General features: G+C 45.1%; 1 protein-coding gene across 6 annotated transcripts in view; it reads left to right on the top strand.

Annotated features, from left to right (window-relative positions):
• LOC106578942 (neurexin-1a) overlaps positions 1-27,971 on the top strand; it is a 179,636-nt gene that overhangs the window by 57,884 nt on the left and 93,781 nt on the right. For 5 of the 6 annotated variants that reach the window (XM_082965773.1, XM_045702408.2, XM_082965775.1 and 2 more), the window contains 11 exons: positions 4,549-4,752; positions 10,415-10,441; positions 13,155-13,277; positions 13,565-13,714; positions 14,991-15,222; positions 15,363-15,553; positions 15,736-15,909; positions 18,042-18,161; positions 18,242-18,423; positions 18,594-18,765; positions 21,611-21,700. In XM_082965773.1, the coding sequence (XP_082821899.1) occupies positions 4,549-4,752; positions 10,415-10,441; positions 13,155-13,277; positions 13,565-13,714; positions 14,991-15,222; positions 15,363-15,553; positions 15,736-15,909; positions 18,042-18,161; positions 18,242-18,423; positions 18,594-18,765; positions 21,611-21,700 (1,665 nt within the window). The remainder of the gene's footprint in view (positions 1-4,548; positions 4,753-10,414; positions 10,442-13,154; positions 13,278-13,564; positions 13,715-14,990; positions 15,223-15,362; positions 15,554-15,735; positions 15,910-18,041; positions 18,162-18,241; positions 18,424-18,593; positions 18,766-21,610; positions 21,701-27,971) is intronic. The other variant, XM_082965776.1, reaches the window with a different exon arrangement.

The raw sequence follows: 27,971 nt of genomic DNA, 5'->3' as shown, positions 1-27,971 counted from the left end.
ATTCCAGAGCAGTCGTCACAAGGACACTATCACACTTACTGCCTTCATCAGCATCCCTCCTTCTCCATCTCCCATCTCTCTCTCGCTCCCTCTCTACCCCCCTCTTTCGCTCTCTCTCCCTCCCTCTCTACCCCCCTCTTTCACTCTCTCTCTCTCTCTCTCTACCCCCCTCTTTCTCTATTTTTCTCCCTCTCTCTCTCTCAATTCAATTCAAGGGCTTTATTGGCATGGGAAACATGTTATCATTGCCAAAGCAAGTGAAATAGATAATTAACAAAAGTGAAATAAACAATAAAATTAACTCTCTCTACCCCCCCCCCTCTCTCATTCTCTCTCTCTCTCTCTCTCTCTTTATTTAACCTTCATTTAACTAGGCAAGTCAGCTAAGAACAAATTGTTATTTACAATGACGACATACCAAAAGGCAAAAGGCCTCCTGCGGGGACGGCGGCTGGGATTAAAAATCTAAAATAAATACAATATAAATATAGGACAAAACACACATCACGACGAGAGACACCACAACACTACATAAAGAGAGACCTAAGACAACAACATAGCAAGGCAGCAACACATGACAACACAGCATGGTAGCAACACAACATAACAACAGCATGGTAGCAACACAACATTGTGGCAGCACAAACATGGTACAAACATTATTGGGCACGGACAACAGCACAAAGGTCAATTAAGTAGAGACAACAATACATCACGCGAAGGAGCCACAACTGTCAGTAAGAGTGTCCATGATTGAGTCTTTGAATGAAGAGATTGAGATAAAACTGTCCAATTTGAGTTCCAGTCGCTAGCTGCAGCGAACTGAAAAGAGGAGCGACCCAGTGATGTTTGTGCTTTGGGGACCTTTAACAGAATGTGACTGGCAGAACGGGTGTTGTATGTGGAGAATGAGGGCTGCAGTAGATATCTCAGATAGGAGGGAGTGAGGCCTAAGAGGGTTTTATAAATAAGCATCAACCAGTGGGTCTTGCGACAGGTATACAGAGATGACCAGTTTACAGAGGAATACAGAGTGCAGTGATGTGTCCTATAAGGAGCATTGGTGGCAAATCTGAAAGCCGAATGGTAAAGAACATCCAGCCACTCGAGAGCACTCTTACCTGCCGATCTATAAATTATGTCTCTGTACTCTAGCATGGGTAGGAAGGTCATCTGAATCAGGGTTCGTTTGGCAGCTGGGGTGAAAGAGGAGCGATTGCGATAGAGGAAACCAAGTCTAGATTTCACCTTAGACTACAGCTTGGATATGTGCTGAGAGAAGGACAGTGTACCGTCCCGCCATACTCCCAAGTACTTGTATAAGGTGACTACCTCAAGTTCTAGAACCTCAGAGGTAGTAATCACACCTGTGGGGAGAGGGGAATTCTTCTTACCAAACCACATGACCTTTGTTTGGTAGGTGTTCAGAACAAGGTTAAGGGCAGAGAAAGTTTGTTTTAGAGCATTTAACACAAAAGGGAGGGGCCAGCTGAGTATAAGACTATCATCTGCATATAAATATATATAAATAAATGGATGAGAGAGCTTCCTACTGCCTGAGCTATGTTGTTGATGTAAATTGAGGAGAGCGTGGGACCTAGGATCGAGCCTTGGGGTACTCCCTTGATGACAGGCAGTGGCTGAGACAGCAGATGTTCTGACTTTCTACACTGCACTCTTTGAGAGCAGTAGTTAGCAAACCAGGCCAAAGACACCTCAGAGACACCAATACACCAATACCAACCCACTAGAATGGAATGGTCTACCATATCAAAAGCTTTGGCCGAGTAAATATAAATAGCAGCACAACATTGCTTAGAATCAAGGGCAATGGTGACATCATTGAGGATCTTTAATGTTGTAGTGACACATACATAACCTGAGCGGAAATCAGATTGCATATCCGAGAGAATACTATAGACATCAAGAAAGCCAGTCAGTTTATTATTGACAAGTTTTTCCAACACTTTTGATAAACAGAGCAAAATAGAAATATGGCTATAACAGTTATGATCAGCTTGATCTCCCCCTTTAAATAAAGGACACACCGTGGCTGCCTTCCAAGCAATGGGAACCTCCCCAAAGAGGAGAGACAGGTTAAAAAGGTCAGAGGAAGGCTTGGTGATGATAGGGGCTGCAACCTTAAAGAAGAAAGGGTCTAAACCATCTGACCCAGATAGTTTTTTGGGGGTCAAGTTTAAGGAGCTCCTTTAGCACCTCAGACTCAGTGACTGTCTGCAGGGAGAAACTTTGTAGCGGGGCAGGGAGAAAACAGGATCGGGGCTAGTCGCACTATAAGTGCTGGGAGGTGAGAAAATGTTGGACGGGCAAGTAGGCATGGCTGAGTCAAATAGGAATCCTGATTTAATGAAGTGGTGATTAAATAGCTCAGCCATACGCGTCTTGTCAGTAACAACCACATCATCAACATTAAGGGAGATGGGCAGCTGTGATGAGGAGGGTTTATTCTCCAGGTCTTTAACCGTTTTCCAGAACTTCTTGGGGTTACACCCACAGAGAGAGAACTGCTCCTTAAAGGAACTAACTTTGGCCTTCCGGACAGCCTGAGCACACTTATTTCTGAGTATTTGTGTACCGAGCCTTTCGCCAAATTATGTTCTTGAGGTGGAATAACTCTGCCAGATCACAGTCAAACCAGGGACTGAACCTGTTTTTCATTCTCATTTTCTTTATGGGGGTGTGCATGTTAACAATACCACTGAAAATATCAAAAAAGAAAGTCCAAGCGTCTTCGACAGAGCTGATTCAATACCAATTTACAGAGGCCAGGTTATGAAGGAAGGCTTGCTCATTAAAGTTTTTTAGCAAGTGTCTTTGTGAGGATAACATCAAGGAGAGTAGCCTTTTCTGGGTGTTTGGCGTCATACCTTGTGGGACTGGTAATAATCTGAGATAGATTTAGGGAGTCCTATTGCTTTAGGACTTGGTCAGGTGTTTTTAGCATGTCCCAGTTTAGGTCACCAAGCAGGACAAATTCAGACTTAGTGTAAGGAATTCAGACTTAGTGTAAGGGGCCAGGGGAGAGCTTAGGGCAGGTAGGGTACAGGCTGGTGCTGATGGTGGACGATAACACCCAGCAACAGTCAACAAAGAGCTATTTGAAAGTTTAATGCTTAAAACCAGCAAATCAAATTGTTTGGTGGACTTGGTAGAGACAACAGAGCACTGAAGGTGATCCTTGGTAAAGATTGCCACTCCACCACCTTTGGAAGATCTGTCTTGCCTGAAAAAGTTAGAAACGGACAGGTTAACATCAGTGTTCAAAACTCTCTTTCATAACTACGTCTCAGTAATGACCAACAACATCTGGATTGGAGCTGTGAACCCACACTTTCAATTGATACATTTTAGGTAATAAGCTACTAGTGTTAACGTACAGAACCCCCTCCCCCCTCTCTCTACACCCCCTCTTTCTCTCTCTCCCCCTCTCGCTCTCTCCTCATCTCTCTTTCTCTCTACCCCCCTCTTTCTCTCTCTTTCCCCCCTCTCTCTCGCTCTCTCTTTCTTTCAGGTGTTCTGCTGAAGCAACATTTTCTCATTTAATTTAGTCAGCTGTTAAGAAATTACTCAAACGTGTGCGTTTGTGTGGGTGTTAGTTATGTTATCATGATGTAACAGGCTAACCTCCCAGTTAATGAGGATTCATTAGCATTTTAGCTTTTCACCCGCTCTTCCTCTCTCTTTCTCCCTCCCTATCTCTCCTTCCTCTCTCTCCTTCTCCCTCTCTCTCCCCTTCTCCCTATCTATCCTATCTCTCCTTCTCCCTATATCTCCTTCGTTCTCTCCTTGCTCGCTTTACTGAGCACTCTTCTGTTCCCTCTGAAATGCACTCACTTATTCACACACACACACTGAGCTCATCAGTATTCATGAGACCTCTCTCTTCCTGTTCTCTTGTTTTTGCCTCCAACGGTATCCCACACAGAGAGAGAGCGAGAGAGAGAGAGGAGAGAGAGAGAGAGCGAGAGAGAGAGCGAGAGAGAGAGAGCGAGAGAGAGAGAGAGCGAGAGAGCGAGAGAGAGAGAGGATTGAAGGACCAGAGAAAGGTAGAGGCAGAGGAACAAATATAGAACCATCTCTCTCTCAGCGGAAAACAGCTTTGAATTGAATATTTTCTGGAATTTAAGTCAAACTGGAGACACTGGTTTGATCTGCTTTGATGTGGTCTCATCTGGACTGGTCTGGACTGGTCTGGACTTCTCTGGACTGGTCTGGACTTCTCTGGACTGGGCTGGACTGCTCTAGACTGCTCTAGACTGCTCTGGTCTGGACTGGTCTGGACTGCTCTGGTCTGGACTGGTCTGGACTGGACTGCTCTGGTCTGGACTGCTCTGGTCTGGACTGCTCTGGTCTGGACTGCTCTGGTCTGGACTGGGCTGGACTGGACTGCTCTGGTCTGGACTGGGCTGGACTGCTCTGGTCTGGACTGCTCTGGTCTGGACTGCTCTGCTCTGGACTGCTCTGGACTGGACTGGTCTTTTCTGGTCACTGCCTGATATTAACATCTTCCCCTCCTCCCCCCTCTAGATGCGACCATCCTATCCTATGATGGTAGTAAGTTCATGAAGGTCCAGTTGCCCGTATCGATGCACACCGAAGCAGAGGATGTGTCGCTACGGTTTCGCTCCCAGCGGGCCTACGGTGTTCTCATGGCAACAACATCACGGAACTCAGCCGACACGCTCCGACTGGAGCTGGATGGTGGTCGTGTCCGACTCACTGTCAACCTAGGTACACACACACATACACTGTCAACCTAGTTACACACACATACACTGTCAACCTAGGTACACACACACATACACTGTCAACCTAGTTACACACACATACACTGTCAACCTAGGTACACACACACATACACTGTCAACCTAGGTACACACACACATACACTGTCAACCTAGTTACACACACATACACTGTCAACCTAGGTACACACACACATACACTGTCAACCTAGTTACACACACATACACTGTCAACCTAGGTACACACACACATACACTGTCAACCTAGGTACACACATACAAACACTGTCAACCTAGGTACACACACACATACACTGTCAACCTAGGTACACACACACATACACTGTCAACCTAGGTACACACACATACACTGTCAACCTAGGTACACACACACATACACTGTCAACCTAGGTACACACACATACACTGTCAACCTAGGTACACACACATACACTGTCAACCTAGGTACACACACATACACTGTCAACCTAGGTACACACACACATACACTGTCAACCTAGGTACACACACACATACACTGTCAACCTAGGTACACACACACATACACTGTCAACCTAGGTACACACACATACACTGTCAACCTAGGTACACACACACATACACTGTCAACCTAGTTACACACACATACACTGTCAACCTAGTTACACACACACATACACTGTCAACCTAGGTACGCACACACATACACTGTCAACCTAGGTACACACACACATACACTGTCAACCTAGTTACACACACATACACTGTCAACCTAGGTACACACACATACACTGTCAACCTAGTTACACACACATACACTGTCAACCTAGTTACACACACATACACTGTCAACCTAGTTACACACACACATACACTGTCAACCTAGTTACACACACATATACACTGTCAACCTAGTTACACACACATATACACTGTCAACCTAGTTACACACACACACACACACACTGTCAACCTAGGTACACACACACATACACTGTCAACCTAGGTACACACACACATACACTGTCAACCTAGGTACACACACACATACACTGTCCACCTAGGTACACACACCATACACTGTCAACCTAGTTACACACACATACACTGTCAACCTAGTTACACACACATACACTGTCAACCTAGTTACACACACACATACACTGTCAACCTAGTTACACACACATACACTGTCAACCTAGTTACACACACACATACACTGTCAACCTAGGTACACACACATACACTGTCAACCTAGTTACACACACACATACACTGTCAACCTAGTTACACACACATATACACTGTCAACCTAGTTACACACACATACACTGTCAACCTAGTTACACACACACACACACTGTCAACCTAGTTACACACACATACACTGTCAACCTAGGTACACACACACATACACTGTCAACCTAGGTACACACACACACACACACACACACTGTCAACCTAGTTACACACACACATACACTGTCAACCTAGGTACACACGCACACATACACTGTCAACCTAGGTACACACACACACATACACTGTCAACCTAGGTACACACACACATACACTGTCAACCTAGGTACACACACACATACACTGTCAACCTAGTTACACACACATACACTGTCAACCTAGTTACACACACATACACTGTCAACCTAAGTACACACACACAGTAGGCCTATACCCACACTCTGTAAACCTGAGTACACAGTAGGCCTATACCAAAACACTGTAAACCTAAGCACACAGTAGGCCTATACCCAAACACTGTAACCTAAGCACACAGTAGGCCTCTACCCACACTCTGTAAACCTAAGTACACAGTAGGCCTATACCCAAAACACTGTAAACCTAAGCACACAGTAGACCTATACCCAAACACTGTAAACCTAAGTACACAGTAGAACTATACCCAAACACTGTAAACCTAAGCACACAGTAGGCCTATACCCATACACTGTAAACCTAAGCACACAGTAGGCCTATACCCACACACTGTAAACCTAAGTACACAGTAGGCCTATACCCAAACACTGTAAACCTAAGTACACAGTAGGCCTATACCCAAACACTGTAAACCTAAGTACACAGTAGGCCTATACCCACACACTGTAAACCTAAGTACACAGTAGCCCTATACCCAAACACTGTAAACCTAAGTACACAGTAGGCCTATACCCAAACACTGTAAACCTAAGTACACAGTAGGCCTATACCCACACACTGTAAACCTAAGTACACAGTAGAACTATACCCAAACACTGTAAACCTAAGCACACAGTAGGCCTATACCCAAACACTGTAAACCTAAGCACACAGTAGGACTATACCCACACACTGTAAACCTAAGCACACAGTAGGCCTATACCCAAACACTGTAAACCTAAGCACACAGTAGGCCTATACCCACACACTGTAAACCTAAGCACACAGTAGGCCTATACCCAAACACTGTAAACCTAAGTACACAGTAGACCTATACCCACACACTGTAAACCTAACCACACAGTAGGCATATACCCAAACACTGTAAATCTAAGCACACAGTAGGCCTATACCCAAACACTGTAAACCTAAGCACACAGTAGGCCTATACCCAAACACTGTAAACCTAAGCACACAGTAGGCCTATACCCAAACACTGTAAACCTAAGCACACAGTAGACCTATACCCACACACTGTAAACCTAAGCACACAGTAGGCCTATACCCAAACACTGTAAACCTAAGCACACAGTAGGCCTATACCCACACTCTGTAAACCTAAGTACACAGTAGTCCTATACCCAAACACTGTAAACCTAAGCACACAGTAGACCTATGCCCACACACTGTATACCTAAGTACACAGTAGGCCTATACCCAAACACTGTAAACCTAAGCACACAGTAGGCCTATACCCAAACACTGTAAACCTAAGCACACAGTAGGCCTATACCCAAACACTGTAAACCTAAGCACACAGTAGGCCTATACCCAAACACTGTAAACCTAAGCACACAGTAGGCCTATACCCAAACACTGTAAACCTAAGCACACAGTAGACCTATACCCACACACTGTAAACCTAAGCACACAGTAGGCCTATACCCAAACACTGTAAACCTAAGCACACAGTAGGCCTATACCCACACTCTGTAAACCTAAGTACACAGTAGGCCTATACCCAAACACTGTAAACCTAAGCACACAGTAGACCTATACCCACACACTGTAAACCTAAGTACACAGTAGGCCTATACCCAAACACTGTAAACCTAAGCACACAGTAGGCCTATACCCAAACACTGTAAACCTAAGCACACAGTAGGCCTATACCCAAACACTGTAAACCTAAGCACACAGTAGACCTATACCCACACACTGTAAACCTAAGTACACAGTAGGCCTATACCCAAACACTGTAAACCTAAGCACACAGTAGGCCTATACCCAAACACTGTAAACCTAAGCACACAGTAGGCCTATACCCAACCACTGTAAACCTAAGCACACAGTAGGCTTATACCCAAACACTGTAAACCTAAGCACACAGTAGGCCTATACCCACACTCTGTAAACCTAAGTACACAGTAGGCCTATACCCAAACACTGTAAACCTAAGCACACAGTAGACCTATACCCACACACTGTAAACCTAAGTACACAGTAGGCCTATACCCAAACACTGTAAACCTAAGCACACAGTAGGCCTATACCCAAACACTGTAAACCTAAGCACACAGTAGGCCTATACCCAAACACTGTAAACCTAAGCACACAGTAGGCCTATACCCAAACACTGTAAACCTAAGCACACAGTAGGCCTATACCCAAACACTGTAAACCTAAGCACACAGTAGACCTATACCCACACACTGTAAACCTAAGCACACAGTAGGCCTATACCCAAACACTGTAAACCTAAGCACACAGTAGGCCTATACCCACACTCTGTAAACCTAAGTACACAGTAGGCCTATACCCAAACACTGTAAACCTAAGCACACAGTAGACCTATACCCACACACTGTAAACCTAAGTACACAGTAGGCCTATACCCAAACACTGTAAACCTAAGCACACAGTAGGCCTATACCCAAACACTGTAAACCTAAGCACACAGTAGGCCTATACCCAACCACTGTAAACCTAAGCACACAGTAGGCTTATACCCAAACACTGTAAACCTAAGCACACAGTAGGCCTATACCCACACTCTGTAAACCTAAGTACACAGTAGGCCTATACCCAACCACTGTAAACCTAAGCACACAGTAGGCCTATACCCACACTCTGTAAACCTAAGTACACAGTAGGCCTATACCCACACTCTGTAAACCTAAGCACACAGTAGACCTATACCCAAACACTGTAAACCTAAGCACACAGTAGACCTATACCCACACACTGTAAACCTAAGTACACAGTAGGCCTATACCCAAACACTGTAAACCTAAGCACACAGTAGGCCTATACCCAAACACTGTAAACCTAAGCACACAGTAGGCCTATACCCAACCACTGTAAACCTAAGCACACAGTAGGCTTATACCCAAACACTGTAAACCTAAGCACACAGTAGGCCTATACCCACACTCTGTAAACCTAAGTACACAGTAGGCCTATACCCAACCACTGTAAACCTAAGCACACAGTAGGCCTATACCCACACTCTGTAAACCTAAGTACACAGTAGGCCTATACCCACACTCTGTAAACCTAAGCACACAGTAGGCCTATACCCAAACACACTCAAACATAACCTGAGAGCAGAGCACATGTACATTGAGCTAAACCCAGATCTGCTATTACACACACACACACACACACACACACACACACACACACACACACACACACACACACACACACACACACACACACACACACACACACACACACACACACACTCTTACATTGTTGTATTGTAATATATGTTTGGTGTGTGTATTGTTGAACAGAGGGTTGGTACTCCCGGTCCGAGGCTGCATTCCCTGCTCACTCCCAGATGACCACTGCACCCCTACACACGCACACACACAAATACACACAGACACACACACACACACAGAGACACACACGCACACACACACACTCAGCAATAGATGCAGGGGTGTGTGTTGGTCTCTGGCTGTAGCATCTGCGTCTCTGCTGTGGTTGACAACACCCGACACACTGAGGTATTATGGGAACCATGACCTCTGACCTCCCATGTTCCTCTGCTCCACCAGGGGCGGGATTTGGTGCTCTGTTGCTAGGTGACAGAAATATGGGGCCACGCCCACCTCAGTGTCCTGATATTATGGATGTTATGGTCACGGAGGCTGTCACTCTGACCAGAGTAGCCAATGACACACAGGTTACACTGAGACCTCTCGCTCTCCCTCAGCCAATTACAGAGCAAGACAATTCAGAGATTCATCAATCTTATTTGCTGGATTCTCAGTGCTACCATGTCATTCGCTCAGAGCAGATAGCAGAAAGCCCTATCCTCTGTTTTGGTTGGCCAATAACCCCCTCCCAGCTTGCCCTCAGAAGGCGGGGAGAGTGTGTGTTCTCAGCGAGGTGTGTGTGTGGAGTGTGTTGGTGTGTTTGTCCCCAGCGCGTGGAGTTGTTTGTTTGTGCAGTGTTAACCCTCTGCTCTGCTCTCCCTCCAGACTGTATCAGGATTAACTGTACTGCCAGTAAGTCACGCTCCATCTCACACTACCTCTGTGTGTGTGTGTGACTGTGTGTTTGATTCTGCTAGAGTCCAGGGTTATTAAGGCAGCCATTTTAGAGATAATGTAGAGAGTGAGGAAAAAGGGGGGCGGGGGTGAGGTGAGAGGGGGAACAGGAAAAGGGGGGGTGTTAGTGAATGAGGTGAGAGGGGGAACAGGAAAGGGGGGGGGTGTTAGTGAATGAGGTGAGAGGGGGAACAGGAAAAGGGGGGTGTTAGTGAATGAGGTGAGAGGGGGAACAGGAAAAAGGGGGGTGTTAGTGAATGAGGTGAGAGGGGGAACAGGAAAAGGGGGGGTGTTAGTGAATGAGGTGAGAGGGGGAACAGGAAAAGGGGGGTGTTAGTGAATGAGGTGAGAGGGGGAACAGGAAAAGGGGGGGGTGTTAGTGAATGAGGTGAGAGGGGGAACAGGAAAAGGGGGGGTGTTAGTGAATGAGGTGAGAGGGGGAACAGGAAAAGGGGGGGGTGTTAGTGAATGAGGTGAGAGGGGGAACAGGAAAAGGGGGGGTGTTAGTGAATGAGGTGAGAGGGGGAACAGGAAAAGGGGGGGGTGTTAGTGAATGAGGTGAGAGGGGGAACAGGAAAAGGGGGGGGGTGTTAGTGAATGAGGTGAGAGGGGGAACAGGAAAAGGGGTGAGGTACACAGGGAAGAGCGAGAAGAACCAAGGAAAAAGAGAACGAGAGAGAGAGAGGTGTACAGAGGAGTGTGGGGGGGTGGAGTTCCGTCACGGGGATGGACTGAAAGCTTCTCAGGGCTTCCAGATAATTATGTCTCCTTCATGCTGAAAGTAAAAGATACTCTATCCCTCCATCCTTTTTTCTTCCCTTCCTTCCTCCCTCCCTCCCTCCCTCCCTCCATCCATCCATCCACCCCTCCCTCCCTCTGAGTGCTTTGTTTGTCTGTAGGCTGTGGTGAGGTGAGCTCTGTGTGTGTGTTTGTCTGTAGGCTGTGGTGAGGTGAGCTCTGTGTGTGTGTTTGTCTGTAGGCTGTGGTGAGGTGAGCTCTGTGTGTGTGTTTGTCTGTAGGCTGTGGTGAGGTGAGCTCTGTGTGTGTGTTTGTCTGTAGGCTGTGGTGAGGTGAGCTCTGTGTGTGTGTTTGTCTGTAGGCTGTGGTGAGGTGAGCTCTGTGTGTGTGTTTGTCTGTAGGCTGTGGTGAGGTGAGCTCTGTGTGTGTGTGTTTGTCTGTAGGCTGTGGTGAGGTGAGCTCTGTGTGTGTGTTTGTCCTTTCACCACGCAAGACGACTCTATGACGGCATCCTGGTACTGACAAAGGGAGGTGTTGCCATGGGAACATAACTAGACAACTTGTCTATGTCTATCGGCAGTATGTAACATAATGCTTTTTAGAAGCATAGAAACCGTAAAAGGTTTTATTCAGATTTTCTAATGATCCTGAGTTATTATCAGCCATTTGGAGTAAAAACCAAACTGCTATTGAAAGAGCTTAATATTAGGAGTTGATTATTAAACATGACAAGAGTTCGTACAACTCAGTAAAGACAATATTACATACATTTCATTTGTATATGTTCCATCTATAGACAATTTGTTCCGCAAATTAGTCACTCTTCCATGACCATATTTCATGTCCTGTGTGTGTGTGTGTGTGTGTGTGTGTGTGTGTGTGTGTGTGTGTGTGTGTGTGTGTGTGTGTGTGTGTGTGTGTGTGTGTGTGTGTGTGTGTGTGTGTGTGTGTGTGTGTACATGTGTGTGTACATGTGCGTGTGTGTGTCCTGGCTGTTCTCAGGTTGGCATGGATCACTGCCTCATTCTCACATCAGCCCATTCACCCCAACAGTGTGCGGTCACACACACACACACACACAAAAAACCACCAATCTCAGGCAGTGATCCATGGTAACGGGATGAGATATTTGTGCCCAGAGCACAGCTGAGACTCCTCAGGGGAGCCCTCTGTCCTCTCCTGAAAACGAATCACACCTACACTCACACACACACACACATACCTCACCTACACATGCATGTACACAGAGACCTCACACGTGGCAATATGATGTGTGTGTGTGTGTGTGTGTGTGTGTGTGTGTGTGTGTGTGTGTGTGTGTGTGTGTGTGTGTGTGTGTGTGTGTGTGTGTGTGTGTGTGTGTGTGTGTGTGTGTCATGGTGCTGCCATTTCCCACAGCTGAATCTGTCAGGCTGTTTACCTCTCATCTTCTCATTCCTCCTATAGCTTATCACCCCCCCCCCCCCCCCCCCCTACACACACTGACACTCTGGTCTATCCTGGTGAGGGAGAGAGACTCACAACACTCCCCAGAGATCGCCTTCAACAGAAACTACAGAGAGAAAATGAGGAGAGAGAGAGAGGGACGAAAGGAGAGGGAAATGGAGAGAGAGAGAAGGGGAAGGAGAGAGATGGATGGAGAGGTAATGAGAGAGAAATGGACATAGAGAAAGGGGGAAGGAGAGAGAGAGAGATAGATGGAGAGAGTTCCTCCGGCTGTATTACAGCTCTATGTCCCTCTTGCTACAGAGCTGAGTATCTAGTGCCACCATGTGGTCAGATAGGGTAGGACACTGTGGCAGGAGACATGGTGGAGAATGTGTGTGTCTGTTTGTGAGCGCGTGCCTGCCTGCATGTGTGCATGTGTTAACCCTTCGTGTGGGTGTGTGTAAGGTGTATGTGTGTGTATATTAACGAACTGGAATGTGTGTAGGTAAGGGTCCAGAGACCATCTTTGCAGGGCTGGGGCTGAATGATAATGAGTGGCACACTGTCAGAGTGGTGCGACGTGGGAAAAGCCTCAAACTCACCGTCGACGACCTGCAATCTGTAGAAGGTAACCATAGCTACCCCCCAACCCTGTCAACCCTGACCTTTCAGTCCTAACCTTAACCCCTGACCTCAAACCCATAACCTGCAGACGTGGCTCAAGTACATTCAAGCCCAAGTGTCTTGTATTTAGCTGACCTGGTCCAATGTAGCCAATGGAAAATGTCCCAAAAGTGCAAACTCCACTCACCCTGCACTCCGGTGAAGCTAAATCAAGCGCACCTCAAGTGTTTGAATGTATTTGACCCTGGTCTGCTAACCTCTCCCCTAAACCCTGACCTCTAACCCCTCCAGGTCAGATGGCAGGCGACCACACCCAGCTGGAGTTCCACAACGTGGAGACAGGCATTGTGACGGAGAAGCGCTTCATGCCTGCTGTGCCTTCCAACTTCATAGGGCACCTGCAGGGCCTCACCCTCAACGGGATGCCCTATGTAGACCTCTGTAAGGACAGAGTACACACACCTCTCACACACACACCTTACCAGTGTTGGTGGTAACATGTTATATAATCAGATTACTTTTCTGAGTAACATTACTACAGTTACTGTGTCAAACAACGAGTGCTTTACTTTCACAATCCATGAGCCGATCTCGACTTGTTTCCTCATTTAGTTGTCGAGCGAGCGGAGAAAGGCTGGAGAAATGTCATGACAGCTGTTGTCCACAGAAATGTATAGAAGGCGCGTCTCTGATCTTTGCCATTGAACGCTTCTGTGATAGCAAAGCCCATAGAGTGCCCTCTATACATCTCTATGGGTCCCTGTAAGTGCGGACTATAACCAGAACTGGCGGCTCGAGAGAAAGATTTTGAATGAAAAGATAGGCTAGCTGTACACTAGATATGACTGCTTAAGCAGCCGTACTTGTAGACTAGCAAGGCAGCGCCACAGATGAAGAAACTACTGATCAAACCAGACGCTGCTCGTTGTAATATTATAATATAACCCATTACTTTCCACACAATGTAATATTATAATATAACCCATTACTTTCCACACAAGTTACTTTCCACACAATGTAATATTATAATATAACCCGTTACTTTCCACACAATGTAATATTATAATATAACCCATTACTTTCCACACAAGTTACTTTCCACACAATGTAATATTATAAAATAACCCGTTACTTTCCACACAATGTAATATTATAATATAACCTATTACTTTCCACACAATGTAATATTATAATATAACCCATTACTTTCCACACAAGTTACTTTCCACACAATGTAATATTGTAATATAACCCGTTCCTTTCCACACAAGTTACTTTCCACACAATGTAATATTATAATATAACCCATTACTTTCCACACAATGTAATATTATAATATAACGCCTTACTTTCCACACAATGTAATATTATAATATAACCCATTACTTTCCACACAAGTTACTTTCCACACAATGTAATATTATAATATAACCCATTACTTTCCACACAAGTTACTTTCCACACAATGTAATATTGTAATATAACCCGTTACTTTCCACACAAGTTACTTTCCACACAATGTAATATTATAATATAACCCATTACTTTCCACACAAGTTACTTTCCACACAATGTAATATTGTAATATAACGCGTTACTTTAGTTAAATGTAACGAGTGATATGTAATACATTAGTGTTTTAAGTAACTAATCCCAAACACAGCACCTTACACATACACAACTACACACACCTCATCCTTGGTCATCTCGATCCTAGGTAAGAACGGTGACATCGACTATTGCGAGCTGAACGCTGTGATTGGTTATAAGAGCATCGTGGCAGACCCGGTGACATTCAGGTCACGGTCGAGCTACGTGACCCTGCCCACGCTCCAGGCCTACTACTCCATGCACCTGTTCCTCCAGTTCAAAACCACCTCCCCTGACGGACTCGTACTCTACAACAGAGGAGACGGAAACGACTTCATAGTGGTGGAGCTGGTCAAAGGGTAATTACCTAAACGTTGAAATAACATCCTATTGGCACGATACTGTTACTGAACAGAGGAGATGATTCCACTTGATGAAAGGACTAGTCAGAGTTAGATATCTATCTACTCATGTATTAAAGTTCCCTCCGTCCTCCCAGCTACCTCCACTACGTGTCCGACCTGGGGAACGGGGCTCACCTGATCAAAGGCAACTCCAACTCTCCTCTGAATGACAACCACTGGCACAACGTCCTCATATCCAGAGACACCAACAACCTGCACACTGTTAAGATAGACACCAAGGTCACTACACAGACCACTATGGGGGCCAAGAACCTGGATCTCAAAGGTAACACACACGCATAAACTCACACACACAGACACACATACTGTATGTACCCATAATATCTGTATACTATGTATGGGGTCTCTCAGCCCTTGTCTCTTATAGCAGAGGGAAGTTCTGTCAGCTAAGAGAGTCCCAGGTATGGAGCGAGGAGCTGCCACTCAAGCTGTGCTGTGTTCCTATAGGTGACCTGTACGTAGGGGGCGTGGCTAAAGAGATGTACCGTGACCTTCCCAAGCTCGTCCACTCCCGCGAAGGCTTCCAGGGTTGCCTAGCAACCGTCGACCTCAACGGCCGATTGCCCGACCTGCTGGCCGACGCCCTTGCTACGACCGGACAGGTGGAGAGGGGCTGTGAAGGTACACACACACACACAGGTACACACACACCGTTAGCAACTACACAAAAAAGTCTAGGAAGACAAACACATACCAGGACCTCCCCCTTTTACTATTGCAGATCATAGCTAATTGTTTTTATTATGTTGGAGATTATCCCCCTTGCTTTGGCATCTGGCTCTCTCTTCTCTTTCTCCCCTCTCTCTCTCTATTCTCTCTCTCTCTCCCTCTCTCTATTCTCTCTCTCTTCTCTTTCTCCCCCCTCTCTCTCTCTCTCTCTCTCTCTCTATTCTCTCTCTCTCTCTCTCTCTATTCTTTCTCTCTCCCTCTCTCTATTCTCTCTCTCTTCTCTTTCTCCCCCCTCTCTCTCTCTCTCTCTCTCTCTCTCTCTCTCTCTCTCTCTTCTCTTTCTCCCCTCTCTCGCTCTCTATTCTCTATCTCTCCTCTTTCTCCCCTCTCTCGCTCCTCTTTCTCCCCTCTCTCTCTATTCTCTTTCTCCCTCTCTCTCTATTCTCTCTCTCCCCTCTCTCTCTCCCCCCCTCTCTCTTCTCTTTCTCCCCTCTCTCTCTTCTCTTTCTCCCCTCTCTCTCTTCTCTTTCTCCTCTCTCTTCTCTTTCTCCCCTCTCTCTCTTCTCTTTCTCCTCTCTCTCTCTCCCTCTATTCTTTCTCTCTTCTCTTTCTCCCCTTTCTCTCTCTCTCTCTCTCTCTCTCTCTCTATTCTCTCTCTCCCCTCTCTCTCTCTCACTTCTCTTTCTCCCCTCTCTCACTCTCTCTCTTCTCTTTCTCCTCTCTCTCTCCCCTCTCTCTCTCTCCTCTCTCTCGCTTCTCTTTCTCCCCTCTCTCTCTTCTCTTTCTCCCCCTCCTCTCTCTTGTCTTTCTCTTCTCTTTCTCCTCTCTCTCTCGCTTCTCTTTCTCCCCTCTCTCGCTCGTCTCTTTCTCCCCTCTCTCTCTCTCTCTCTCTCTCTCTCTCTCTCTCTCCCTCTCTCTCTATTCTCTCTCTCTATTCTCTCTCTCTCCCTCTCTCTTCTCTCTCTCCCCTCTCTCTCTCTCTCTCTCTCTCTCTCTTCTCTTTCTCCCCTCTCTCTCTTCTCTTTCTCCCCTCTCTCTCTTCTCTTTCTCACCTCTCTATCTCTCTTCTCTTTCTCCCCTCTCTCTCTCTTCTCTTTCTCCCCTCTCTCTCTCTCTCTCTCTTCTTTCTCCCCTCTCTCTCTCTCTCTCTCTCTCTCTCTATTATCTCCCTCCTCCCTCTCTCTCTCTCTCTCTATTCTCTTTCTCCCCTCTCTCTCCCCTCTCTCTCCCCTCTCTCTCTATCCTCTCTCTCTCTCTCTTTCTCTATTCTCTTTCTCTCTCTATTCTCTTCCTCTCTCTCTCGCTCTCTCCCTGTTTGTTTTATCACAGGCATTTCTATGCTTTGTTTTTACTAACCATCTAACATATTTTGCTTGTCGTTCTTTTTGGCTGACAAAAGTTGCATTGACGAAAGCTGACTTGCAAGGTAGATCGCTCTGTGTGTACATGTCTGTGTGTAGTCTTGTGATCAACTGGGTTCGAACCTGAGTCTCCTGCGCACCACAAGACTGTGTTAGCCCACTGAGCTAAAGTCTAGGGCTAGGCAGTAGCTCGGGGAGCTAATGCATGTGTTCAGGTCTCAGGCAAGATTACTCATCACGCGAGCCACCTCGGTTACACTTGCAGGTACGCGTGTGTGTGGTGTGTTCTGACATGACCTGTCCATGCCACCGTAGTGACATCTTCCCCTCGGCGACATCGTTCCTGTTTAAGTTAGACCACACCCTCGTCACCTCTGTCACTTGGAAGCATGATTCTAAACCCACCCCCTACTTCTAACCCCACCCTCTTCTGTTGAACCCCTCCCTCCATGTATCTAGCCTACGGCTGGCCAACCTCATGGACCGACAGCTGCTGGATGTGAAGTCAATTGTAATACCAATTCAACAATCCAAAAGTGCTCAACTCTTAAAGGAATGGGTTCACTTAAAATGTGAATGAATATGGTTTTTGCCTTGGCTGTTGTCGATCTATCCAGAGTTTTTAAGGGCTTATTCTGATTATGTTGTTACTTTCAGCAGCCTCTGGTTGACATTAGCTTTCGTCCTTAAGAAGCTGACGGATTTGTCTCTTTGGCTCTCCAGGTCCCAGTACTACCTGTCAGGAAGACTCCTGCGCCAGTCAGGGCGTGTGTTTACAGCAGTGGGAGGGATTTAGCTGTGATTGCAGTATGACATCGTTTGGGGGACCGCTCTGCAATGACGGTGAGTCACTTCTTATTTCCTATTCCTATGTCCTATTTCCTGTTTACTACTTCCTTTTTGAGCCAATTTGTTGTCCACAGCGGGGACCACTTATATCTTTGGCCGTGACGGGGGTGTGATCGTGTACACCTGGCCTCCTAACGAGAGACCCAGCACACGGGCTGACCGGCTTGCGCTGGGCTTCAGCACACAGCAGAAACACGCTACTCTGCTACGGGTTGACAGCGCCTCGGGACTGGGGGACTACCTACAGCTACAGATAGTAAAGACTACACTGACCTCTACAGAATCACTGCACTCTGTCCTCCTCAACTCAGCACTCTGTTACACTACCAGCTATAACTCTTTCTCTCTTCCTATCTCTCTCTCTCGCTATTTTGCTCTCTTTCTCTCTCTGTCTCTATGTCTCTCTCTCCATTTCTCTCTCCCCAGGATAAAGGAAATATTCGGGTAGTGTTTAACGTGGGGACAGATGACATCAACATTGAAGAGACTGCTAAATTCGTTAATGATGGGAAGTACCACATAGTTCGGTTTACCCGCAGCGGAGGCAACGCAACCCTACAGCTGGACGACCTGCCAATCATAGAGCGCTACCCCTCAGGTAGGGACCGACCACAGCCTACACCTGCCTGTCACAGCCAATCACATGACAGGGCTTCGTTTCTTCCTGAATTAAAGGAAGTGACTATGTATCGTAACTGTTTCTATCAGTATTAATGTAAAGATGTTGTAGTGTTGCTTATGTTAATACTACATCGTACTACATTACTATTACCACTTGTGTTATGACTTGCTGAAGACCAAATGTGTATTTCAGGATGTTATTTTTCCTGTTTAAACATAAAAAAGAAATATGTAGAAACACTTTGGCAGTTGCCTTGACTCCAGGGAGTCTGTACTGATGTTGCTATGTTAAATAGCGTGACACGTAAATGAACCATGTAAACATTTAATACAGATAGCAGTTGTGATTTATTAAAAAAAGAAAATACTAATAGCCGTTGGGGAATTTGGCCAAACAGCAACACAATAAAAATGTAGATGTATTAACTAGACTGGGGGGGAAACGAAGAGAAAAACTGATTGTATTTATTTTAGCATTGGGGTTTTAGAATTTTTATATTGTTGTTGTTATCTTAAGTATTAATCATATATTTTCAGGAGTTATTTAGCTATCTGTTAGCTAAAAGGCTAAACACCAGACAGAGGTGTATGAAGGTTGATCTGTTAGCTAAAAGGCTAAACACCAGACAGAGGTGTATGAGGGTTGATCTGTTAGCTAAAAGGCTAAACACCAGACAGAGGTGTATGAGGGTTGATCTGTTAGCTAAAAGGCTAAACACCAGACAGAGGTGTATGAAGGTTGATCTGTTAGCTAAAAGGCTAAACACCAGACAGAGGTGTATGATTGTTGATCTGTTAGCTAAAAGGCTAAACACCAGACAGAGGTGTATGAGGGTTGATCTGTTAGCTAAAAGGCTAAACACCAGACAGAGGTGTATGAGGGTTGATCTGTTAGCTAAAAGGCTAAACACCAGACAGAGGTGTATGATTGTTGATCTGTTAGCTAAAAGGCTAAACACCAGACAGAGGTGTATGAGGGTTGATCTGTTAGCTAAAAGGCTAAACACCAGACAGAGGTGTATGAGGGTTGATATGTTAGCTAAAAGGCTAAACACCAGACAGAGGTGTATGATTGTTGATCTGTTAGCTAAAAGGCTAAACACCAGACAGAGGTGTATGAGGGTTGATCTGTTAGCTAAAAGGCTAAACACCAGACAGAGGTGTATGAGGGTTGATATGTTAGCTAAAAGGCTAAACACCAGACAGAGGTGTCTGATTGTTGATCTGTTAGCTAAAAGGCTAAACACCAGACAGAGGTGTATGAGGGTTGATCTGTTAGCTAAAAGGCTAAACACCAGACAGAGGTGTATGAGGGTTGATATGTTAGCTAAAAGGCTAAACACCAGACAGAGGTGTATGATTGTTGATCTGTTAGCTAAAAGGCTAAACACCAGACAGAGGTGTATGAGGGTTGATCTGTTAGCTAAAAGGCTAAACACCAGACAGAGGTGTATGATTGTTGATCTGTTAGCTAAAAGGCTAAACACCAGACAGAGGTGTATGAGGGTTGATCTGTTAGCTAAAAGGCTAAACACCAGACAGAGGTGTATGAGGGTTGATATGTTAGCTAAAAGGCTAAACACCAGACAGAGGTGTATGATTGTTGATCTGTTAGCTAAAAGGCTAAACACCAGACAGAGGTGTATGAGGGTTGATCTGTTAGCTAAAAGGCTAAACACCAGACAGAGGTGTATGATTGTTGATCTGTTAGCTAAAAGGCTAAACACCAGACAGAGGTGTATGAAGGTTGATCTGTTAGCTAAATGGCTAAACACCAGACAGAGGTGTATGATTGTTGATCTGTTAGCTAAAAGGCTAAACACCAGACAGAGGTGTATGAGGGTTGATCTGTTAGCTAAAAGGCTAAACACCAGACAGAGGTGTATGAGGGTTGATCTGTTAGCTAAAAGGCTAAACACCAGACAGAGGTGTATGAGGGTTGATCTGTTAGCTAAAAGGCTAAACACCAGACAGAGGTGTATGAGGGTTGATCTGTTAGCTAAAAGGCTAAACACCAGACAGAGGTGTATGAGGGTTGATCTGTTAGCTAAAAGGCTAAACACCAGACAGAGGTGTATGAGGGTTGATATGTTAGCTAAAAGGCTAAACACCAGACAGAGGTGTATGAAGGTTGATCTGTTAGCTAAAAGGCTAAACACCAGACAGAGGTGTATGATTGTTGATCTGTTAGCTAAAAGGCTAAACACCAGACAGAGGTGTATGAGGGTTGATCTGTTAGCTAAAAGGCTAAACACCAGACAGAGGTGTATGATTGTTGATCTGTTAGCTAAAAGGCTAAACACCAGACAGAGGTGTATGATTGTTGATCTGTTAGCTAAAAGGCTAAACACCAGACAGAGGTGTATGAGGGTTGATCTGTTAGCTAAAAGGCTAAACACCAGACAGAGGTGTATGAGGGTTGATATGTTAGCTAAAAGGCTAAACACCAGACAGAGGTGTATGATTGTTGATCTGTTAGCTAAAAGGCTAAACACCAGACAGAGGTGTATGAAGGTTGATCTGTTAGCGTATTCTCTTGTTTTATCAAACCCTCTAAACCCAGTCAGAGCTGTCTCCTGTCTGTCAGATGTTAAATAACTGTTTAAATGTCTCTTTAAATCAAAGTCCAAGAACAGAAAGTCGATGTCCGCTTGCTGGTTGCTGCTCATGAACGTAACTCTTATTGAAGTTAATGGCACAGCAACAATGATCGGACCGACAGGACCTTGGTCAGGACTTTGACTTTCTCTTCATGGCTGTTTATTTTGTTGTCCAGCTCCTGTGCCAGGTGTAATTACTGTGTTTTCATCTTTAAATTAAAGGCAACATTGATAACGAGCGCCTGGCCATCGCTAGACAGAGAATCCCCTATCGGCTCGGTCGAATAGTTGACGATTGGCTACTCGACAAAGGTAAAAACATTCATTAAAATGACTTTAAACTTTCAGCTAAAAGTCAACCTGAAGGAAGTTGAAACTGTGACCATCAACTAACATCTAAAATTATAAATCCATAACTAAGTTTAAACGTTATATTAACTGTTAGAGTATAATATTGTCAGACTGTGTAAACTGTAGTGTAACTGTACTGTTCTGTAATACAGTAATTTACTGTAAACTGTAGATAAAGAGAGAGGTAATAATACCAGGTTAAACGGATAATGGGAAGATTAATCTGAATAAATGTGAAACTAATACAGATAAAATGTACTTGTTTAAGATTTTTCATAATATTGTTTCTCCAATTGTAAATATTTAAAGTGTTCACTAAAGCATATATCAATGTTAAACATCATAATCTGTATAGTCAAAGTAAAGTTCAGAATCAGATATTACATGTAAGACTTGAGAGATGTTAAATGCACTGTTTTGTTTCAAATTGACCTCTTAACCCTCAGCAGAGCTCCTTTAAATGCCTGCACTCCCTTTAACTGTGACCAGGGACAAAACTATGACCTGTCTGTGCTTCATAGAGCTTCATAAGTCTTCATAATGCTTACAACATGCTTACACCATGCTTACAACACCCTAACACCATGCTTACAACATGCTTACAACACCCTAACACCATGCTTACAACACCCTAACACCATGCTTACAACACCCTAACACCATGCTTACAACATGCTTACACCATGCTTACACCATGCTTACAACACCCTAACACCACCCTAACACCATGCTTACAACACCCTAACACCATGTTTACAACACCCTAACACCATGCTTACAACATGCTTACACCATGCTTACAGCACCCTAACACCATGCTTACACCATGCTTACACCATGCTTACACCATGCTTACACCACCCTAACACCATGCTTACAACATGCTTACACCATGCTTACAACATGCTTACAACATGCTTACACCATGCTTACAACACCCTAACAACACCCTAACACCATGCTTACAACATGCTTACACCATTCTTACATCATCCTAACACCATGCTTACAACATGCTTACACCATGCTTACACCATGCTTACAACACCCTAACACCATGCTTACAACACCCTAACACCATGCTTACAACACGCTTACACCATGCTTACACCATGCTTACAACACCCTAACACCACCCTAACACCATGCTTACAACACCCTAACACCATGCTTACAACACCCTAACACCATGCTTACAACACCCTAACACCATGCTTACAACACGCTTACACCATGCTTACACCATGCTTACAACACCCTAACACCACCCTAACACCATGCTTACAACACCCTAACACCATGTTTACAACACCCTAACACCATGCTTACAACATACTTACAGCACCCTAACACCATGCTTACACCATGCTTACACCATGCTTACACCACCCTAACACCATGCTTACAACATGCTTACAACATGCTTACACCATGCTTACAACATGCTTACAACATGCTTACACCATGCTTACAACACCCTAACAACACCCTAACACCATGCTTACAACATGCTTACACCATTCTTACATCATCCTAACACCATGCTTACAACATGCTTACACCATGCTTACACCATGCTTACAACACCCTAACACCATGCTTACAACACCCTAACACCATGCTTACAACACGCTTACACCATGCTTACACCATGCTTACAACACCCTAACACCACCCTAACACCATGCTTACAACACCCTAACACCATGCTTACAACACCCTAACACCATGCTTACAACACCCTAACACCATGCTTACAACACCCTAACACCATGCTTACGACACCCTAACACCATGCTTACGACACCCTAACACCATGCTTACGACACCCTAACACCATGCTTACGACACCCTAACACCATGCTTACAACACCCTAACACCATGCTTACAACACCCTAACACCATGCTTACAACATGCTTACACCATGCTTACAACACCCTAACACCACCCTAACACCATGCTTGCAACACCCTAACACCATGCTTACAACACCCTAACACCATGCTTACAACACCCTAACACCATGCTTACAACACCCTAACACTATGCTTACAACACCCTAACACCATGCTTACAACATCCTTACACCATGCTTACAACACCCTAACACCATGCTTACAACATGCTTACAACATGCTTACAACACCCTAACACCATGCTTACAACATGCTTACAACATGCTAACATCATGCTTACAACATCCTAACACCATGCTTACAACACCCTAACACCATGCTTACAACACCCTAACACCATGCTTACAACACCCTAACACCATGCTTACAACACCCTAACACCATGCTTATAACATGCTTACACCATGCTTACAACACCCTAACACCATGCTTACACCATGCTTACAACACCCTAACACCACGCTTACACCATGCTTACAACACCCTAACACCATGCTTACAACACCCTAACACCATGCTTACAACATGCTTACACCATGCTTACAACATGCTTACACCATGCTTACAACACCCTAACACCATGCTTACAACATGCTTACACCATGCTTACAACACCCTAACACCATGCTTACACCATGCTTACAACACCCTAACACCATGCTTACAACACCCTAACACCATGCTTACGACATCCTAACACCATGCTTACGACATCCTAACACCATGCTTACAACACCCTAACACCATGCTTACAACACCCTAACACCATGCTTACACCATGCTTACAACACCCTAACACCATGCTTACAACACCCTAACACCATGCTTACAACACCCTAACACCATGCTTACAACACCCTAACAACATGCTTACACCATGCTTACACCATGCTTACAACACCCTAACACCACCCTAACACCATGCTTACAACACCCTAACACCATGCTTACAACACCCTAACACCATGCTTACAACATGCTTACACCATGCTTACAGCACCCTAACACCATGCTTACACCATGCTTACACCATGCTTACAACACCCTAACACCATGCTTACAACACCCTAACACCATGCTTACAACATGCTTACACCATGCTTACAACACCCTAACAACACCCTAACACCATGCTTACAACATGCTTACACCATGCTTACAACATGCTTACACCATGCTTACAACATGCTTACACCATGCTTACAACACCCTAACACCATGCTTACAACACCCTAACACCATGCTTACAACACCCTAACACCATTACACCATGCTTACAACACGCTTACACCATGCTTACAACACCCTTACACCATGCTTACAACACCCTTACACCATGCTTACAACACCCTTACACCATGCTTACAACACCCTAACACCATGCTTACAACACGCTTACACCATGCTTACACCATGCTTACAACACCCTAACACCACCCTAACACCATGCTTACAACACCCTAACACCATGCTTACAACACCCTAACACCATGCTTACAACACCCTAACACCATGCTTACAACACCCTAACACCATGCTTACAACACCCTAACACCATGCTTACAACACCCTAACACCATGCTTACAACACCCTAACACCATGCTTACGACACCCTAACACCATGCTTACGACACCCTAACACCATGCTTACGACACCCTAACACCATGCTTACAACACCCTAACACCATGCTTACAACACCCTAACACCATGCTTACAACACCCTAACACCATGCTTACAACATGCTTACACCATGCTTACAACACCCTAACACCACCCTAACACCATGCTTGCAACACCCTAACACCATGCTTACAACACCCTAACACCATGCTTACAACACCCTAACACCATGCTTACAACACCCTAACACTATGCTTACAACACCCTAACACCATGCTTACAACATCCTTACACCATGCTTACAACACCCTAACACCATGCTTACAACATGCTTACAACATGCTTACAACACCCTAACACCATGCTTACAACATGCTTACAACATGCTAACATCATGCTTACAACATCCTAACACCATGCTTACAACACCCTAACACCATGCTTACAACACCCTAACACCATGCTTACAACACCCTAACACCATGCTTACAACACCCTAACACCATGCTTACACCATGCTTACACCATGCTTACAACACCCTAACACCATGCTTACAACACCCTAACACCATGCTTACAACATGCTTACACCATGCTTACAACACCCTAACAACACCCTAACACCATGCTTACAACATGCTTGCACCATGCTTACAACATGCTTACACCATGCTTACAACATGCTTACACCATGCTTACAACACCCTAACACCATGCTTACAACACCCTAACACCATGCTTACAACACCCTAACACCATTACACCATGCTTACAACACGCTTACACCATGCTTACAACACCCTTACACCATGCTTACAACACCCTTACACCATGCTTACAACACCCTTACACCATGCTTACAACACCCTAACACCATGCTTACAACACGCTTACACCATGCTTACACCATGCTTACAACACCCTAACACCACCCTAACACCATGCTTACAACACCCTAACACCATGCTTACAACACCCTAACACCATGCTTACAACACCCTAACACCATGCTTACAACACCCTAACACCATGCTTACGACACCCTAACACCATGCTTACGACACCCTAACACCATGCTTACGACACCCTAACACCATGCTTACGACACCCTAACACCATGCTTACAACACCCTAACACCATGCTTACAACACCCTAACACCATGCTTACAACACCCTAACACCATGCTTACAACATGCTTACACCATGCTTACAACACCCTAACACCACCCTAACACCATGCTTGCAACACCCTAACACCATGCTTACAACACCCTAACACCATGCTTACAACACCCTAACACCATGCTTACAACACCCTAACACTATGCTTACAACACCCTAACACCATGCTTACAACATCCTTACACCATGCTTACAACACCCTAACACCATGCTTACAACATGCTTACAACATGCTTACAACACCCTAACACCATGCTTACAACATGCTTACAACATGCTAACATCATGCTTACAACACCCTAACACCATGCTTACAACACCCTAACACCATGCTTACAACACCCTAACACCATGCTTACAACACCCTAACACCATGCTTACAACACCCTAACACCATGCTTACAACACCCTAACACCATGCTTATAACATGCTTACACCATGCTTACAACACCCTAACACCATGCTTACAACACCCTAACACCATGCTTACAACACCCTAACACCATGCTTACAACACCCTAACACCATGCTTACAACACCCTAACACCATGCTTACAACACCCTAACACCATGCTTACAACACCCTAACACCATGCTTATAACATGCTTACACCATGCTTACAACACCCTAACACCATGCTTACACCATGCTTACAACACCCTAACACCACGCTTACACCATGCTTACAACACCCTAACACCATGCTTACAACACCCTAACACCATGCTTACAACATGCTTACACCATGCTTACAACATGCTTACACCATGCTTACAACACCCTAACACCATGCTTACAACATGCTTACACCATGCTTACAACACCCTAACACCATGCTTACACTATGCTTACAACACCCTAACACCATGCTTACAACACCCTAACACCATGCTTACGACATCCTAACACCATGCTTACGACATCCTAACACCATGCTTACAACACCCTAACACCATGCTTACAACACCCTAACACCATGCTTACACCATGCTTACAACACCCTAACACCATGCTTACAACACCCTAACACCATGCTTACAACACCCTAACACCATGCTTACAACACCCTAACAACATGCTTACACCATGCTTACACCATGCTTACAACACCCTAACACCACCCTAACACCATGCTTACAACACCCTAACACCATGCTTACAACACCCTAACACCATGCTTACAACATGCTTACACCATGCTTACAGCACCCTAACACCATGCTTACACCATGCTTACACCATGCTTACAACACCCTAACACCATGCTTACAACACCCTAACACCATGCTTACAACATGCTTACACCATGCTTACAACACCCTAACAACACCCTAACACCATGCTTACAACATGCTTACACCATGCTTACAACATGCTTACACCATGCTTACAACATGCTTACACCATGCTTACAACACCCTAACACCATGCTTACAACACCCTAACACCATGCTTACAACACCCTAACACCATTACACCATGCTTACAACACGCTTACACCATG

Source organism: Salmo salar, chromosome 19 (assembly GCF_965601325.2).
Source record: "Salmo salar chromosome 19, fSalSal1, whole genome shotgun sequence".
Taxonomy (NCBI): Eukaryota; Metazoa; Chordata; class Actinopteri; order Salmoniformes; family Salmonidae; genus Salmo; species Salmo salar.
This window is presented reverse-complemented; position numbering and strand designations above follow the sequence as displayed.